This window comes from Buteo buteo, chromosome 12 (assembly GCF_964188355.1).
Source record: "Buteo buteo chromosome 12, bButBut1.hap1.1, whole genome shotgun sequence".
NCBI classification, from domain to species: domain Eukaryota; kingdom Metazoa; phylum Chordata; class Aves; order Accipitriformes; family Accipitridae; genus Buteo; species Buteo buteo.
In genome coordinates, this window is record NC_134182.1 from 17,364,264 (window position 1) to 17,384,369 (window position 20,106).

Sequence of the window (20,106 nt, forward strand, 5' to 3'; positions counted from 1 at the left end):
AAAGTTTGCAAGTTTAATCTTACCTCTAGCTGTTGTTTTGGTCAAAAGTTTGCTTCTGTTCCAACAATTATGGTGGTTTGGAAAGTTTTTAAATGACTTGGTCTGCAGTCATTTTGACTATACTGAAAAGTGTCACTATTAATGTTTTATTCTCTATTAAATAAGTTAAAATAGGTACTCTATTAGCTATTTAAATTGAAGCAGAAAAATCTTGTGGTTAAAGAACAAAAGACCAGCACAGATTCTGTCTCTAGTCATTTTCTATTAGATTACAACTGTTCTGATTTTTCTCATGCATTTTCATGGAAATAATATTTTATTAAAATTGGAAAAGTAAATGCCCCTCAAAACAGCAGACCTAACCCCCCCAATGCAGATATCAGCTCTTTAAACACAATCCCTTCCTTCCTCCTTTCAGAGAAGTTGTTTGTTCAAAGAGAAACTTTTTGTTATGCTGCTCTTAGCAAGAGTTAATACATACTGACTTCTCAAGTCCTATATGACTTAAATAACCATCTGCAGTGACAGATCATGAGCTTGGAGGTTTATGCTTTAAGCTATCTAAATATCAGATAATCCTAGAACATCACAACAAGAGGTGTAAAGCAGGTTTTACAATTTAATTGTTCCTGTTGCTTATACAGTCCATTTAGGTTTATACTGTTGCCAAAATCCTAAACAGCTTTGTGGTTGAAGATGTTTTGCTGTGTTTCATATACTATCTAGCTGAGGAACATCAGAGTAAAACTTACTCAACCTTTATGCTGTTAGGAAGTTTGGTTATGGAAAACGCATTTTTCTAGACATTTTTATATTTCAGATCTGAGACTTATGTCAATGACTATCCTTAAATTTCTCTCGAGAGACAAGTTGGTGTTTAAATGAGTACAGTGCACCTAATCCTAGGTGACGTTCTTGTGTTGGAACATAGTTGGCTGATGGGCTCTGTTATAATCAAATAAAACCTATGGTAATGGAGCACTGAGCCACTGGAGGTAGTGGTTTATCACTTGTTTACAACAGGCCTCAGTTTGCTCCATAGGGCATGCAAAACCTTTGCTGGTGCTGTCAGCTAGAGTGAAAAAAACCACCCCCAAATGTTGATGGAATGATTTAGGCTGTACAGTGGTCAAGAACGTAAAATCATCTTCATATTCAAATATGAAGCATCGATGCAACCCAAATAATTGCACAGCATATTCTAATCTTCTTCATCCCTATAAGATTAGAGAGAGTGTGTTGTTTCCTTAGCAAAATCTTAGTCTAAGAGAATTCTGTCTGAGTTTCATGTTTTTTGGAGTGGGAATTATGTCTTGCACCTGAGAGGATGAAAATAGTGAGCTTCTAGATGAGCTTAGGACTCAGTTTTTCAGAAGAACACTTAGCACTTAAAAGCTTGCAAAAAACTAACCTTGAGGAAGAGCTGATTTATTTTCACAATCTTCTGCATATTTTGATTAAATTTTACATTAGTCCAGAGTTGCCCAAGGATTGTGATGCTTTGGAAATGCTGCAGAGAAATATTTCGGCAATTTTTTGTTTGATATTGTTTTTATTGATGAGTATGGACTGAATGGAAAAGAAATTGCCTCCTAGATCTGTACCCATTAAAGTTGTTTAAAAAAAAACCCACAGAAAACCCCCGTAGTTGGACGTCTCTGATATTGCAGGAAGACAGGATGTGTATTGCTTGACAAAGTGAAGCTTAGCTGAAGAACAGAAGAAATGGCCCAGTGAGCAGTCCAGAGACTCCCAAGGGACCAGAGTTCAGTTTTTGTTTAACCATAGACTTCTTGTATGACTTTCTGGCAAGTCATTTAGTCTAGCTTGTGCCTTTGAGAGTATCTCATTTTACATATGGGGAATGGTCTCAGAAGGGTGTTGAAAATAAAATCCATTAATGACTATGAAACTATATAAATGCCTTCAATATGCTGAAACTTGGCCATGGTTTCAACACAGGTTTTTTCCTCTGAAAGTATGTCTGGTTTTATGGATGGTTGCCTTTTGTTCCCTGAAACAGGCTCCTAATATGCTTTATTAATGCCTGGAGTTTTTCAAGATCTGTGCTGCTTTTCAGCAATCATTGTATTCATCTCAATACATTGCCACGAAGGATTATTTTAGCAATATAGTAGTTGTTTAAAGTACCTTTACAATTAATCTTACTTGCACCTACTGAAACTCTGTATTTTAACAAAAGTCACAGCAATAGCATGGGCCAGTAACAGGATAAAATGCTTTGGTGATCAAACATTTTGCTCAATGATAGTTGTTACATCTTTTGTTGCATGTGGAGAATGTGGTGTGTATGTGCTAGGCATATATTTTGCAATGTGTCTTGTTTACAGCAAAGCTGCTCTTGTATCAACTCCTCTGTCCCATCCCTAGTTTGCATCTTGCCTTGTTCCCTGTTGTCCTTTTGAACAGTCGTGTGTTTTTAGATATCTTCTCATAGTGTCTCTCTGCTTGTATAAATGCTTGGCTGCATTTAGAGAGAAGTATTTTTAGTCAGAGAAGGGTCAGAATCAGAATTGCTGTGATCAGACTATTTCCGTTGCATTCAAGGATGTCTGTTATATTTAGCTGAATTTGGCCAGTCATTCTGTTTCTGGTTACATATGACTAAGGGCATTTGGTGAAAAATTCTGGAAACTTTAGATTGTGCTGTGTGTATCTTTTGTTACTTATTTATAAAATAACATTGCATAGTCCCCACCTTCTTCTAAGTGTAGTTTAATGTGCAGATTGAAAGAAAAGGCATGTAGTTAACATTCTAGTAATCTGACTATTCTGGAGGTATTTATACCACTGTGTTTCTAAGCATTGAATTAGAAACGTTTTATGCAAAATTAGAATTAAATCAGTCATTTTCTTTCCATACTTGCTTTGATACATGAAAGATGAAAGACCTGAGAAGGATTCCCATCAGTTTAGGGGATTCTGCTTTTTTGGGGGTGTTCTCTTTGTATGTAAGGTCAGCTGAGGCAGCTAAGCTGCCAGCTTCTGGCAAAAGTACTAATTCATGTGACTGATAAGACTGTCACCATAGGTACTCACTGAAATGAAATGTGGGTATTTTATAAATCTAAAAATAAGAATATGTCCATTTCATTCTCATTGGTATTAGAACATTTTAAGACTGAAACATACTTTCTTTGTAAAAAAGACTCCATTTTATAAATAGTTCATTCTGTTTAGAACATCAGCAAAAATTCTGAATCAAAATCAGTAAGCAGCATTTATAATAAATTGTATATGAAAACAGTCCACTTGATGTGTAATGGAAACTTGGGTTCTGTCCTCCAGCCTTTTTCCTAAGTTACTTCCAATGTTGTTTGTACTTAAATGGGCAGAACAGAGATTTTGTGATGGTGGTCACCAATTCCTCCAGATGCCTGAGTCTTCTGCTGGAATGGTGTTGGGTTTTTTGTATGTGTGTGTGTGTACACTGGGTTTGAAACTGCATAAAGTATTTTACTGAAAGCTTAACCAAACAGTATATAGTACTGATACAAACAGAGCATTAGGTGTGCCTGTCTTTAATGCAGCCATCTGTTGAGTGCTATATCAGTTTTTCAAAAGCCTCCCTCAGCATAGACATCAAAGTGTATTCATGCACCTGTGCCTCTCATCTTCTAATATTTTTCTTATTTAAAAAACTGCAAAGGGAGAGGAGCAGTATTTCAAGATCAGTAGCTTTATTTAAAACCAAACAAAAAAAACCCCCCAAACTCCCCCCCAAAACTCATGTTGCCAGTTCAGAAATTGTTAAAAATGACTTTACTTAATATTCAACACTTTATTTATGGAAAAACCCTCAACCATGCTTCCATTTTCCTTTCCTCTGAGTAACCCCTGGCCTTGCTAGCACCTATTTCCTGCCTCATCTATTTACAGTAGAGCTGCTGAGACAATTTTCTTGATCCGTTGGTCCGATGACATCAGCCAGACCTGTGAACTCCACTACCGGCTCACTCTTGAAAGGCACAGAAGTGTTTTTGTGAGAAGCTGGTTCATGGAGGGAGGAGCTTGTGTCACCCTGATAGATTCAGCAGCTGTGGCCCAAAAGAGGGAAACAGCTGAGGTGCCCCTCTTTTCAAGGTCCTCTCAGGTGATGAGAGAAACCTGGAGACAAAAAAGGTGGCCCCATGAAGCTGCCTGCTGAATGTAGACAGGCAAAGCCTGGCATAGCCTGGATCTTTTGGTGTCTCCTTCCTTTCCTCATTTACTTGCTAATTGGCAAAGATAACAGATTGGTCTCCCAAGTTATTAGTGTGAATTGGTGATCTTCTGATTATCATCTTATGCTGGCCTAGTGCCACAGCCTGATGTCATTCATGACTTAGGAGGCAGCTCAGTGTTGTTTGCTGACGGGGGTGAAGCAAGGCCCACCTTCCCCTGTTGTGGCAGAGCAGCGTGACGTGGGAGGAGGAGGGCTGTGGTGGGGTGGGAGAGGAGGTAGCCTGTTCCCAGCCACAAGCCCCATGTGCAGTTGCCTCAGTGTAGCAGAAACATCAGGAAAGTTCTAGGGTTTCTGCCCGTGGAGAGCAGGGCTTGGCTGGACTCCGGTCACGAGGCATGCTCCCTTCTTTTTGCCCTGCATCCGTTTGGTCTGGCACCAACAAGGACCCATAGTCCTGCTGCTTTTTTCACTTGGGGGAAGAAGGAGCTTTTTGGGGCACATCTCCTTTTCCCGTTTTCCCACCTGCCCTGTGTAACCTGATTTGGTACACAGCAGGCCTGATCTCATCAAGTCCAGTGTAAGTGTCAGGGCCCAGGAGGCACCAACAGGCTGCAATGTCCCTGTCTGGCCTCTGGGGCTCCCCCCACGCTGCCCAGGGCCCAGGACCCCATGTCAGCCCCAGGGGGCTGTCAGCATCTGCCCCAGCGATGCTGCAGCACGGCTGGTCTCCAGCTCCCCACAGCCCTGCCTTGCCCAGCCCTGGGCTCTGCTGAGCTGGGCCTACCTGCAGGCCCATATCCCAGCCTGGGCCTGGCCCTGGCCCTGGCCCCGCCCCCATCCCCAGGGAGGTGCCTTATGCCCAGGGCTGGACCTGTCCTCGTGCCTCCCTGACTGCCCGCTCCTGGCTGGAGTGGTGGGACACAAGACAGGCCCTGGCAGACAAGGCCCCTTGAGGCACCCTGGCAGTGGGCATGAAACTTTATCTGTGTGCTTTACTTACTAAAATAGACTGAAAATATAGTATTAATGTACATCACGTCGCTTCACTCGGTCTCTGAAATCATGTGACAACTGCTATGTGACAGTAAGAGCTATTGATTGCATAGTGGTTTAGTTACAGTTTAATTTTTGAGAGATGGGTGGCTGCAAAAACTGTCTGTAGTGTGTGGGTTACCATTAAGATACTCAAATCCAGCAGTATTTAGAGTTGCTGATGAAATGTTTGGTAAAATACAGGAGGATTTCTAGTGAGCTCTTCATTGCGGTGCCTAAATGTACAGGAGCTTATTCCCACAGCCCCTGAAATCTTCAAGTATAGCAGCTTGATACTGAGCACTTGTATTTCATGCTGAGTGAAGGTGATCTCCACAAGAGCAAAGACTCCTTAAAATCCATCAGAATGGTGCAGAAATAAACAGATTTTGTATTTTAGAATAAGGGGATAAAGCATGTATGTCTTTCTCCCAGTGGGGATACAAAGGGAGTATTATAAACACTTGTTAACTGGCTGTACGAGCTGTGTGTGTTCATTTCCCCTGTTCTGTGACCAGAGCTGATCTGTCTCGCTGGAATCTGAATAGGTCACAGTGTTGTTTTTCACATTTGCATAGCTGGGGTCAGTATAAATTACAGTAAAAAAAGTTATTCGATACTACCGCTTTTTAACTTTCTTCCTTGTCTCCTTGGAAATAGTGGTGCAAATGTATGGCAGAACAGTGCTTTAAATATTTTGATTTGTAAAATTCACTGGGTTCAAGCTTTCCAAGTGCTAAGGGCACACACTTCTTTTTTACTTCAGTGGAGGTGCAGGGTCCTCAACACCTCTTTGCTCTGTTGGTAGTGAACTGTAGACCTGCCCATGTGTTCTGCCTACACCTTAGCTGTCACAAGTTCTGGAAAATTTTGTTTCCTGCATGTGCAGTCACTTGCTTTGGGAACCATTCTAAGGTTTTTTCTAATTCTTTTCTTGATTGCAGATTGACTTGGAGCCAGAAGGGAGAGTGTATGTCATCATAGACCTTTCAGGATCGTCAGGTGAAGGTACAGCCTTTCAATATTTTCTTATTCTTTCATGAATGGAATCTTCCAAGGGCCTCTGCAATGGGAGTGTTAGAGGAGGTGCTGTGCCAATATCCTCTTAAATCTGTATGAACTCAAGTTAAAAACAACACGTTTTGATGTATCTGTCTGTGAGTCAATGAGCAGTTGCAAGTCATCTAACCCTGTTAATCACCGATGGTAACAATACCAGCTAAAAGGACAGTAATGACATGAGAATAGTTTAGTAGTATTAATGTCCAGAAGAAACTTCCAAATTCTTATTTTTGGAAGAATGCTAATCATTATGTAGGTAGAAATGATAAAATGTCAAAGTTGGGGGGAAGAGTTTATTTGCTTTTTAAATTATTCTCATATTTGGTATTTTTCCACTAAATGTTTTCTTTTTCAAGTAATGACCAAAACATTAGAATGATAAGAGGTGTTTTCATTTTTATGACACAACAGTTATATGTTGGAAAAAAGCCAAAGAAAGATGGAAGAGAAATATCTATTAAATTCTTAAGATATTTTTGTGCTCTTAAGTGGGAAGAGAGTCAGGGGTATATGGTGGGAATAAGAGAATTTATGAAGAAGCAAGTCTGTATATTTTAATCATGCTCCTGATGACAGCCTGACCTGCTGAAATGGTCTAGATGTCTGGTTTGGGTTTGATTATTTTAAATTTATGTCCACTGATCAGCTTTCCCCAGTAGCTCATAGAGTTCCACTAGAGGTTATTGTTGGTTCACAGTACATAAAGAAGATTCACATAAACCCTGACAGGAGCTGAATAGAAAATGCTATGAAATTAAATTATTTTGCCTGGTGCAGTTGAGAAACAGCAGCAGAACGCTTTTGTATTTCTGTTCTTTGTAATGAATTGTTGTGCTCTGACCAATTACTAACAGTAGTTTGCAAAACCACATATTGCTATAAATTGTGTATTTTAAAAACAAAGCAAACTATTATTTAAACTTCATCTTATAGCCACATTTCGTACCCACATAAGATATGCTCTGCCTTTTTTTTTTGTGCATATTGAAGAAAATATCAGATAAATAGTAGTTTCTACATATCTTGCTAATTGGCATGCCAATGATGGAACTAAAATGCGGTTAAAGGCATTGGTGTGGTTCTGTCATAGGGCAGGTAGATGTTTTTCTAACATTCCATTGATAATTGGTACCCAAATGAGCATAGTGTTACTATTCCATCACAAGATGCATTCAGGTGTGTCAGACTGTCAAAGGGCAGGAAGAATGGTGTTACGTTGTACTTCAAAAGTTCTTTAAAACTCTATAACCTTTTATACAGGAAAAGAAAATATGCCTATGGTAATGTCTCCTATATTATGTGGTGCATTACCCTCTGACACTTGAAATGTGCTTGGAAAGAAATTTGCAGAACTAGAATTTGTGTCATTGCATTAGCATTGAAGGGGAGCACTCAAATGGGAGCAGACCACTGAGGGGAAACAGCTTTTGAAATGCTGTCTTATGGGAAGCCCTTGGGAAGACACAGAGGCTTTAGTTAGGGTGAATTTGGTAGAACCCTGGAGGAGTAGGTGTGCTTATAAAATGCAATAGAACTTGCATAGTTTTAGAGCTTTCCCATACAATTAAAAAACTGTGGAAAAGTGTTGTGTAGAAGTATTGCAATATTTTCTAGGAAAGTTAAGATTTTCCTCATGAGGAAAATTGGACCAGGTTTGTACAACAGTTCATAAGCTGTTTTCATGGTGTTTTGTTAGCGATGTTATGAAATCCTATTTTTAGACTGCTTTATTAGGGCTGAGGCCTAGGTAATTTTGGATGAGTCTTTTCACACTTCACCTTACTGGAGCATCTAGCTTAATATAATAACTGTATGCATCCTTCTGTGGTGATTCGAACGCTTAACCCACACAGAAAGTAACTTATTCTACATGTTTCAAAAAAGCCTATTTCATTAGATCTATGTGTATACACATATATAAATATGTATGTAAATAGAATACATCTGCTATGTATTTTATGCATTTTAATGGGGCAGTTCACCGTAGTTGATCTGTATTTGTTGACTATAGAAGGAACGTAAGATTAAGGTTAGACTAAATGCATGACTTTTGAGTGGCTAGGGTTGGTTGAGGTGATTGCTACTCTTGACCTAATTTGTTAACCAGCATCTTGTTTTTGAGCTCTAGTCTTCATTGTGAATAGCAACAGACTACATAGCGTTGTATGTACATGCTGTGCAAATGGGTATCACTATTTCATCTCAAATTCTGGAGGGGAAAAAAATGGCAATTTATGAAAATAAAAATACCTGTAGCAACAATTTTAATTGGAGGAAGCAATCATGTTGCATGTTTCTCAGCAGTATTTAAAAAAAAAACAACCAGGCAATTAAAAAACCCCTCAGCCATTGAGATATAGTAAATACTTGCCAACCAGTATTGTCTTGTAATTCTGTGTACTGAAAATTGGACTTGTTTCTTCTATGTGATATATGCAGGTTTCTAATTATCAGCAATCAATAATGTAACTTCAGTTATTTGGCACTTCTAAAAGATTTTTAAGATAGATATCCAAATTCTGTTTTGGTATAATTTGACTTTAAGATTAGTTGAATCCATTAATATTCAGAGAGCTTTGTCCTCTATTAAATTGCCTCTAAGAGGCAAAAGTTCTAATTTTGCAAGTGAGCCCTTATGTGAATAAATTGATATATAGATTGGAAGTTTACATATAAAATCCTAAACGGTGGATAAAGAAGAATCATTCTCTTTAGTAGTATATTCTCAATAGTTTTAGTAAGCTTTTACGTAATATTGACATAAGATGTTGTTACCATATATCTCTTAAAATTCAGTTGTCCCTTAGTTCCAGCTGCCAGTTTGCTTATCCCTCTGCATTGTCTGCACTTACATGGCAAAACAATGAAAACAGTTCATTGTTATAAGCTAACTTCCTCAACAAAAGTACACAATTTCTCTTCCTCCTTCTCCCTCCTCTAAACTAAATCAGTCATGGACTTTTCATCACTTGTGTGACTTAGGTGTACAGGAAAGATGGAAGTATGGCAGATTACAGAGGGAGGTCAAGAGTACTCCTGCCTCTCCCTGTCACATTGAGACAGACTTGAGAGCCGCCCTTAGATATCAATATTGGCATCTAGCAGTATTTTTATGTGGAACTGTAGAAAGAAGGATTGAGCTGTTGGCTTTGCAACTGACAATTTTTTTCCCATTCTAAAGACAAGCTACAAATCCATGGGAGGTTATAGAGCTGTGCCAGCTTCTCTGCCACTTCCTATATTGTGAAATTTCTTTCAGAAGCTGCCTGAAGGAGAAGCTCTGCTTCTCCAGCAGTAACAGTGCACTTGTTAGGGGGCAGCCTGGAAAGCCTAAGGCTTTAGACTGCTCTCCAGTGGGTATCTTGTGGCACTGCCAGCTCTCCCAGTGGACCTCAGGAAATTTGGATTTGTTCTGAAAACATAATTTCCTAGAACTTGCTCCAATTCAATTCTAGTCTTTGAAGCAGAAAAAGGTTGGAAAACAGAAATGCTGAAGTCTGAGAAGTGGAGAGCAAACTACATAAAAAGCGCTTACAAGAACAACAACAAACCTGACAGGAACGTTTTTATCATCTTTACACTAATCCTGTTTTGGAGCCTGCTTATAGCTTCTGAATGTTCGTTCTGCACTGAGAGGGAGGGTGTGTAACTACTTATTTTAGCAATCTTTTGTAATTTCTGTAGTAGGAACTGTCTGGCCCACATACTGAAAAGAAAATGGTAAATGAACCGTTTATCATGTGGAAGGTGATGTTCTCAAAATTTAGGAGTTAAATTTTTCTGCTAAAATATGGACATTCCCTTATTATGCTTTCAAAACCAATTCTGCAAAATACTTTAGCATGCTTTGCTGATGTGGACATAGGAAGAGGGAGAGAAAACAACTTTTAAAATAGATTTTTTAAAAGACTCCATTTTAAACTATGTAACCAGTATTTTCCTAACACCTGTGATTCAGGTTTTTACAATTGTTATGCCAAAATTGATCTGCAGGGTTTTTTACCTTCTGTAGATTTATTTTATTTAAAATGGCTCTGTGCATTCAGAGTAAATATGTATTTGTGTTTCCCATGAATGGAAACAGCTGTGTCAGTGGAAACTTCCCAAATGTAGATAAGCACCAAGGTATCTATTCCCAGGCTAAAATAACTGCAACAGTTAATCAGTAAAGTTCTATTTATAAAAATATTTGTTTATAATTTTAATACTTTTATTGGATTTTTTTTTAAAGTGTTGACAAATAGTACCTGTCCAGTCAGAACTTTAAGGGATATTTTAAAAAACAAATCCCTGTGGTCAAACAAACAAATGGAGCTTCTGTGGACCTGACACAGCATCCAGTAGTATTAGTTGGAATTTTTTGCTTAACTTCATTGAGCCACATACTGTATCATAGGCGAGCACACAGGATCTTTAAGAATAAGTGTTTCTGATAACTTGCTTTTGGGAGACCAGATCAAAATATGGGAGGGGGTGGTGATTGTTACTCTGCCAAAATATTTTCAGACTTGCAAAGCATGTAATCAGTCAATTCTGCTATTAACCAAACATCTGGTGACTCCACTTTATATATGCAGTTATAAGAAAAACAAAGTTTATAACAGACTGGTGTTTGTAAGAAGTAATTAGCTTGGGAAAGATCTATCATATTAATTCTCTGTTACTTTGCAAAATGGATCTAATGATTGGATGGGTTTTTAGTCTTTTATCTTCAAGTTCTGCCAGGGCTATGGAGAAGGATGTATCTGTTTATCAGTCTTTCAGTGAACTGGAGACTATAAGACATGCTGTCATTCATTTCTTCAGTGCTGCTTGTTGTCCAAGGTCATGTTGATTTTCTGTATTAATTCAGTGTTGCTGTAGCATCTGCATTATTTCTAGGCTGAAGTGCACTCTTTGACTGTTTTATTGACATGCTTTGGCAGTGTTTTTTTGTCTGTTTTAGTGCTTATAGAGTTTTGTGAGTGAAGTTTTTTGAATGATTTCAGAAATACTTAAGAGCTCTGGTGTAGCTGATCAAGATCCAAATGCAGGCTGAAAGTTGAAAACATAACTAATATGATGACACAAAGATTCAATTTATAATCTGGAATAGTAGATGGCCATCAAGGGGGTAAGAGAGGTAGATTGCCTGAGGAATGATTAAAAACATTTTCAGCAAAGTCAGTTTTATATAGGCTGAAAGACAGATGCTTCTGTATTTAAAAGCTTGTGACCTCCCTGCTGCATTTGTCATTGTAGATTTCTTCTTTCTTTGGAATTATTGGTTTATGTGAGACAAATGTATACAGTTACTTATGGTAGCTTTCTACCAGTTTACAAATTAAGTTACCATTTGCAGTATGTCACTATTGAATCAACTGTAGAATAACTTCAGAATAACCTTGACACATTAGTATTTTTCTTAACTATTTATTATAGGTAACATGTAATAAAAAATTAAGAACTATTCAAAACTTTTTCTATGTACTATGTCTAATCAGTTGTAATGAATATTTATCATTTTTAGGTATCCCAATTTGCATTATGCAATTGTCTTTCTATACAATTACAGATTCACCATTTTAGAGTGGGCAGTTGAATTGCAAAATCCACCACAGCTCATGCTGGAGGTGGTAGTTACTGCAGAAGGCAGCCTGTTGGAAGTTCTCAGTTATGTGTACAAGTTATGTAGTTACAAAATATTACATCTTCTAACACATTCATCTTCAGATTCATCTGCTTTTAAGATACTTAAGTTTCACAGGATGAAGAACTTAAGGTGATATTTAACAATAAAGCCTGTTAGCTGAAGTCATGGCAATATTTTGTGAATGCAAAACATTTTGTTTAGGTTGACTATTTGGCCTTTTGCTTTGAAATATCCAACAAAGAAGTCCTTAGACTTCTGACTACATCAGATTATGTATTTAACATTTAAGTAAAAATATATGAGTTTAGAAGAGGTTTCCCATTTACTAGAAGGCTCTCAGTTTTGCAAATACAATTATTGCTGATTGGTGTATGTTATGGCAGAAGTTCTGCAAGAAAAAGGAAAATAATATCAGCAGAAGCAGGGTGTGCTTCTTAATGCCATTTTTATGTCTCATACTTGATAAATCTATAACATAGATACAGCTTGTTAAGCAGAATATCCACAGCATTTGTTCCCAGGATCCAACTTGAGTAGAATCAATACGGTAAGAAAAAATGTATTTTTATTCCATGTTGTAGCATCCTTTTGCAAAGATCTGTTAGTAGAAAATACCCCACGGGTTGAAAACTGCCTCTACGTTTCCTAATGTATCCATTTGTCAGAGCTTTTGTTCCTTAGACTATTTTGTAGTTGTTGTCACCATCATTAATTATGCTTCTTATAGTATAAGGGCCCAGAAAATGAAATCTGGTTGTGCTAGGCACTGTCTGAACAGAGAACAGCAGAAGGTGCTTACCCAGAAATCTCAAAGTCTAAATGACATACATACAGGAACTAGTCTTTCTGCTTGGTTGTTTCAGGAATTTGTGTTAGTGAAGCGTAGTGTTTTCTTTCCCTAATGTCTTCTATTGCAAATATAACTTTGACAGGTTGGAGGTTTTTTAAATTATCTCTGATTGTTGCCATTTTGGGACATTCGTGATGCTGTTGAAAGATTCATGAGGCAGACCATGAAATAGTTTTTGGTAGCCATCAGCTGATCTTGGGGTGTTGAACAGGCTATGAAAGAATGCTTGTTTGTTCAGAATTTCTAGTATATGACTAGGTAGAGAGACCTCAGCTGAATATTCTTGCAGTAGGTGGAAAGCAGCTCACCTCTTTCTAGAAACATTTCTCAGTTTTTTTAGATGGTACAAATTGTTCCTTTATTCCCACTGATACATGCCTTCCATCAGGATGTATCTCTAGCTCACCTTTGCTATTCTTCCTGGCAGTAGCATCTCTCTCTAAAAGAAAGTTTTAAGTTGATCACCAACTTTTCATTGCAAATAATTGCATTTTAAGATTTTTAACACAGGAGTCAACCTTCTTTATTGTATTAGTTTTGTCTGTGCTGGTTTAACCGCTTGTTTACAAAGGCTACCTCTTCTCTAGATTGTTTGTTTTTTAAATGAGAATGGGTGGAGAACCTATTGTATAATAACCCGTGCACTTACGGTAAACACATGGAAAAGGAGAATAACAGAGTCCCTTAATAGCTTCACTGCAGAGACCTTCTTACCTCTTATTTTGCAACCCAGAGTTTATTGAGCATTCAGCACAGACACATCCTTACCTTTGTCTGTATTTTAATGTCTAAGAGGAAGCTGGTATGTTGGAAGTGGCTTAGGAAGAGCCATGTAGACTCTGGGGAGAGGTAAAGGTGGAGTCAGAGTGCAGTATCCTTGGGGGGCCCCAACAAGCCTTTGCAGCTTCTCCAGAGCTGTAGGTGGAGTAGAAAGGATCTGCACAAATGGATCTGTTGTGGCATTGGGGCAGGCAGTCTTCCAGGGATAAAATGTAAGGTATCTGTGAAGTAAGGAAGCTGTTTGCCTGGGAGGCTGTTTACCAAGACTTAGCAAGCCACATGAACATTATATTTTTAGACTCAAGGCTGTGGTTTTTTTCTGGGAATTAAAGTAATCTGAAACTATCTGAACAGGACAGTGCTGAACTGGTTTCTGTCTTCAGTCACTTGGCTCAGGTAGGTTTACAAATTAGAGCTCTTTCACAAATGCAACTCCCCCTGAAAATTCTCAGGAATATTGTGTGCTCAAGGAGGTAGGGTTTGAAGCGTCCATATTGTATAGCTTTTCTCCCTTCCCAATGTAAAGCAAAATATCCAATCAGAGAAAGAAGGCACACATTTGTTACTTTGTTCTATTCAGTCTCAGTAAGGAGGACTCTGCTTCTTCTAAAGGCCTCATCTCATGTTTTTATTCATAGCTTGGGTAAAGTTAGGTCACTACAGTAGCTTTTTGGTTTTCCTTCTATAGGCTTCCTTGCTTTAACAGAATGAGAGCAAGCAGTAGTGTGTGACCCAACTTCAAATGTCACCAGAATCTTTGTTTTCAAAACTCATTATGCAGTGTATCAACTGAGAACCTTTGAAGGTTTTGTTTTATGTAGGTAGAGTTTGGGGGATTATTTTTTCCCCTCTCAGCTTTTTATTTCTTCAGTGCCAATAGATCAGCACTCATTCAAACCACAAATGAGGAAAAAGGGTAAAATCAAAGAAATAAAAGAAGCTTAAACCGATTTGCAAAGTTTTCTCCCTCTGTTATGCCTTCATTTTCTCCTCTTAGGAGAGAGAATTCATAACTATTACTAATATGTCTTTTCTCTTGGGTCTTACTTGGTTTAATCTTAAAATACCTCTGTGCTGAAGTGTGGATGCCTATTACAAAAAAATGAAATTTTTTTTTTTCTAGGTTTGTTTCTTTCTCTTCTTGGAACTATTCATCTATTTTATGACTGTGTTTACAACTGGAAGAAATATTTGCCCATCCAGATCTTGAGTTTCTAGTTTGTTTATTTAACAAACAAAACCCCAACCAAATACCACCCCCCACCCCCCAAACCCCCCAAACATTGCATTTATACTAATATGAAAACTGGAAGGTTATGATGCTCAGCCAGACATTTCACCTGTTGGCAGCATGGCGTCTGAAAGCAGACATTTGTATGTTGTTGCCCAAATGACAATAACTGGAAAGCCTGAGGGGAGGAGCTGTCAAATAATAGTGTCAGAGTCCACATTAAGTTGTTTGCTCTTGCAGGTTAACCCTGACTGCGGTAATGGCACAGGCATTTGGTTAGGAAAATGAACCTTACAGGCTAACTGTTCAAACCCCAAATTATTTTTAAAGGTGTCAGTGCAAACGCAAAGCAGCACTTGGTGACAATTCATTCTGTTGGTGTGTGATCTTTTTAAATTGCACTGCTCAAAGAAGAGGTTCTCCAAAGGGTGCTTATGTAATTTTGACTTTGTGTGGCAAATGGCTGCATAAGGAACGTCTCTCCATGGATTTATAGCCATCCCTTGCATTGCATCCAGTTAGCTGATCGAACATCTGGTAAGCATTGTGTGTTTGTAATAAGCCCTTACTTTTTAAAGCTGGCTCAGGCTTTTCAGGCAAAGATCAATGACCTTTTCTTGGCAGGCTTCTAGCTGTTTGCCAAAACAAGTGCTTCGCAGGGAGCAAGACACTGATGGAAGATTTGGTTTAAAGGTGCCTTTGTATTGTATTGTAAGAGTTTGTACTTGTTTAAGGAAAATTGCATAAGGCTGAAATAGAAAAGTGATGAAGCTCGTATACATACCATGTTCCAAACTGCTGTCCCTCTCTTCTCCATTTATGTAGTAAAAGCTCTGATCTCCATATGCTGGTTTTTTCCTAACAAAATTGTACAAGGTCTTTGGAATAGGCATGTTTAATTTTACCACTGCATATGCCTACTGTGTTTTTTTGAAGAAAACTGGAGAAAACTATCAAATTAAAAACTATAGTGGTATTTTGATACATAAGTGAAACACGAACTAGTAATAAGATTTGAAATAGAAATACATTTTTGGAAAACTGTATATGGCTAACTATTTCATGATAGAAGACACAACATAGATTAATCCAATGCTTATTGTATAGCATGATGTGATGTGAAAAATATGTATAATATTATAATTTAGATGTATTTGTTTTGTTGTACTTCATAAAATACATAACCTATACTCTCCTATGATTTGTGTGGTGTTTTGCTCTACACTTTTATTGTTGCAGTAGTGTGCTCTGAATCGATCTGTTCCCTCTTCACCCTTATGCTCCCCAACAATAGTCAAGTCTGTTTATTGTTAGTATCATTGAGGAAAAAAGTCTTGGTATAGTCTATTTTGATTAGTTGATTAGGGGATGAATAGATGTATTAAAGACAGGTCTAGCCATGTTCCTGTCTGTTCCATATACCGTTGAGGTTGTGAAAACTTTGGGACCGTTCATATCTTTTGTGAACGTCATTAACCAAATGTTTACTGCCTTCAACATAGCCTAAAAATCTACCTCTCTTTTTAAAATGAGTTCTACAGTAGTGTAAACAGCTGGAGTCTCAAAACCCGTGTATTTTTTGAGTATAGTCTTAATGGGTTAAAATATTTGAGTATAGCTTGAAACGGAAGTCAATTTAGGAAAGCTTTTTCTTAGTAGAGGCTCTAAATCTGCATACGGTTGCATATTTATTCCATGAATCCATTGAAAATAAGCATTAAAAAGTGCTCTAATATATTGAGTAGAGGTAAATAATTTTTCATGTTTTAAAAAATATTTAAAAGAATCAGTCTTTTAACTGAAAAGTACCATCATTACTTCTTAGGTAAAAGCTTGAATTTCAAAATCTTAGACTTAGAAATAATAAGCAGATGTTCTAAAAAGACAGTCCCATTACCTGTGCTTGTTTGCCACAGTATCTTAAATCATTTCAGTTTTTTGCACTTTCCATTTAGAAGAGTGAACAATATTAAAAACCTGTGGTGCATAATATGGAGTTTCAGTAAAGATAAAGCATTTGAGAAAAGTTAATACTTTATATATTTTGCAAATCAGCAAAATTTATATTTGCTGTTACTTTTGTTTTGAGGTTATGATCATGCAGTACTATGAGTGTCCTAATAATAAGAGATTAAAGTTAGAGTAATAAAGAACACTACCCATGGGAAGCCCTTGTCTTTAGTGAACGTGGCCATCATTAAGAGGGGCTCTTGGACTCTGTTTTACTACTGGATGTTAGGTACTGTTAAATATGTGTGTTTATGCCTCTCAATGGTAAGCCATTCCTTATACTGTTGGAGAATAAAACAAGCTATATTCAGTATTTTATAAGTGAATATTACTAGCTGAAGTAAATAAGTAACTAAAAATATTTTCCCATAGAAGTACGTAAAAATGCTGCATGTAAAATGGCAGTAGTTCTGTCAGTCAGAAGCTTTGTTGGTAGGTTTTACAGGTCACACTTGCATAGTCAGAAACCTTTTTCTTATTTTTATAACAGCAGCTGTGCTTATAATTTGGTAGACCTTCAGTCTGTGATAGATCTTTAAGGCATATTGTTAACTAAATCTGTGGATTGTGCAACACAAAAATAGAATGCATTGAAACTTTATTATCCCAAACTATAATAGTGTGGGTCTGTGTTGGGTTTTTTTCTTTAAAGATTTTGCTAATCATAACATGTTCTTGGAAATGCCTTTGCAAAGGCATCTGCAGTGTTAATACTGTATTAATTTTTGTGGTACTCTCAGAATACAGTGTGGTTTGCAGGACTTGCCAACATGGATTCTCCTTCAACCAACCCTCTCACCCTTGTCTCACCATCATGCAGGTACAATTTGGCTGAAAGAACAGAAATACTCTGATAAACTGTTGTTGTGTATAGTAGGAGTTAGCTCTAAAATGATGAGATAAAGCAGTTCATTTTCCATTGTGTCGTGGTTTAACCCCAGACAGCAACCAAGCACCACGCAGCCACTCACTTACTCCCCCCCTACCCAGTGGGATGAGGGAGAGAATTGGGGGGAAAAAAAAGGTGAAACTCGTGGGTTGAGATAAGAACAGTTTAATAGAACAGAATGGAAGAAACTAATAATGATAACAAGGACAATAATAAAATGACAATAATAATAAAAGGATTGGAATATACAAAACAAGTGATGCACAATGCAATTGCTCACCACTCATCAACTGATGCCCCGTTAGTTCCTGAGCTGCGGTCCCCCCCAGGCCAACTCCTCCCAGTTTATATACTGGGCATGACATCATATGGTATGGAATATGCCTTTGGGCAGTTTGGGTCAGCTGTCCTGGCTCTGTCCCCTCCCAGCTTCTTGTGCCCCTCCAGCCTTCTTGCTGGCTGGGCAGGAGAAGCTGAAAAGTCCTTGACTTAGTCTCAACACTACTTTGGCAACAACTGAAAACATCAGTGTGTCATCAACATTCTTCTCATACTGAATCCAAGACATAACACTATAGCGGCTACTAGAAGGAAAATTAACTCTATCCCAGCCAAACCCAGGGCACATAGGTACCTTTATCTGTCCTTCAGAATTTGCTATTTCTTTTTCTCTGCTAGAGCCTTTTCATGGATACTTTGTGCCTGTGAGGGGAAAAATTGCTTTGCCACTATAAAAGGCAGTCTCTGGACGTAAAAATGACTGAGTAGAGCATGGGTGTATTGCTTGCAAGTTAGAGTTTTTAAAAGAAAGCATCTAAGAAAGCAAGATGCAAGTCCAAAAAGTAAGATCAAGCCCTTCCATCATTTATCTGGATTTTCAGAAGGGCTATACTAAGGAAAGTATCACAAGCTGAGATAGATGCTCTGATTTAAACACTGCCTGGTCCTTTGTCTTTTTTTCATGATATGACTTTTAGTTTGCTTTCATTATTTCTGCCATATTTCTTTAATGTATTATTCAAAAAAAGTGAATTATATGTGATATCAGGAATAATGTAAAATACAGAATTTAATCTGTACTAGCAGCTTTCCAAACTGTCTGATATGTTGGATTTTCAGCTATTGCATGTGGTATAGATCCTTGATTTCTATTACACTAAGGCTGAGGTATATTTCTCAGAAATTATGTTTCTGTAACACACACTAAACTTAACCATTAACAAATAGTGAAGCAATATCAGAATCTAGGGCAAAATACTCAACCTGAATGAATCTGAGGAGTTTTAATAACCCCAGTTCACACCAGTGGGGCTCCTTCCTCCAAGATATAACAGATAGAAAATCTCATTTATATTACAGTGTTGTAAAGGAACACTGAAAAATATGCCTTTTGTACTTACTTCTCTGTTTATAATGCCCCATTAGTACCAGGAAACTGGATCTTTCCAGTTAATTCCTAAGCATGTGCTTTTCTTCTTTATTAGACTCTGTGTTTTCAAAAAATCTTTAATACAGCATTTTTAAACTTCATCCCATCATCTTGGAAGTCTACTCTGCTGTGAATGATGCTATTTAAAAGAAACATCTTTTATTGCAATTCATTAATTTTCTATAGTAGATAAAATTGACCTGGGGTATCAGTTCACCTCTGTCTAAAATACTGAAAGCAGCTGTACTTCTCTCTTCAGAGCAATGTAATTGTTTACATTTGCACTGCAATAGCATAAGGCAAGAAAGAACTAGAAAGGAAGAAAGAACTTCTCCCATTTAGACTTCAGAAAAATGAAACTGTGTGATTGTATAATTGGTTTCAGGCTTTGGTCAGGGTGCTTGAAAAATCTAGTCCCGCCTTTATTAAAAACATGATGCAGTATTTAACTATTGTACTACAAAGAACTGAAACCATCCTGTTTTTCTTTTTTGAAAGAGTGCCCATTTAGCAGTACAGTTCTCCCTGTAATCCTGTGCAAGGACTTTATGTGGTGCTTGGTAAAAGTCGGATGACTACTGTGGGATTGTCTTCACATCTGAAGAAATTTTCAGACGCAGAGGTCAGAATATTGAGATCAGGTTTGAGGCTTTGCCTCAGTGGGTGAGTTCTTAGTTTTACAAAAATAGTACTGTGTGTTTCAGTTGTTTAAACAAGCAATGCACTCCCACATGTTCAATTAACATTATATTTAATATTATATTCAGAATAGTTCACAAATATTTCAGTGTTTTGTAAATGTCAGTGTGAGAATCACATAGAATACATGCTGAACAGAGGATAAAAAGGAAGAAAAAGGTCTCATTAGCTGCAAACACAGTAAGTAAAGTTTAAATAGTGGGGGTTTTGTTTTGGTTTTTTATACTACAGCAATTTGAGTTTCAGTGTCTGATTTACTTTTGTGTTAGAACAGCTTCTGGACTAAATATATTTTAATTTACTTTC

General features: G+C 37.6%; 1 protein-coding gene across 1 annotated transcript in view; it reads left to right on the top strand.

Moving 5' to 3' along the window:
* PRKCE (protein kinase C epsilon) overlaps positions 1-20,106 on the top strand; it is a 301,238-nt gene that overhangs the window by 96,224 nt on the left and 184,908 nt on the right. The window contains exon 2 of the mRNA XM_075042854.1: positions 6,163-6,226. Coding sequence (XP_074898955.1) covers positions 6,163-6,226 — 64 coding nt within the window. The remainder of the gene's footprint in view (positions 1-6,162; positions 6,227-20,106) is intronic.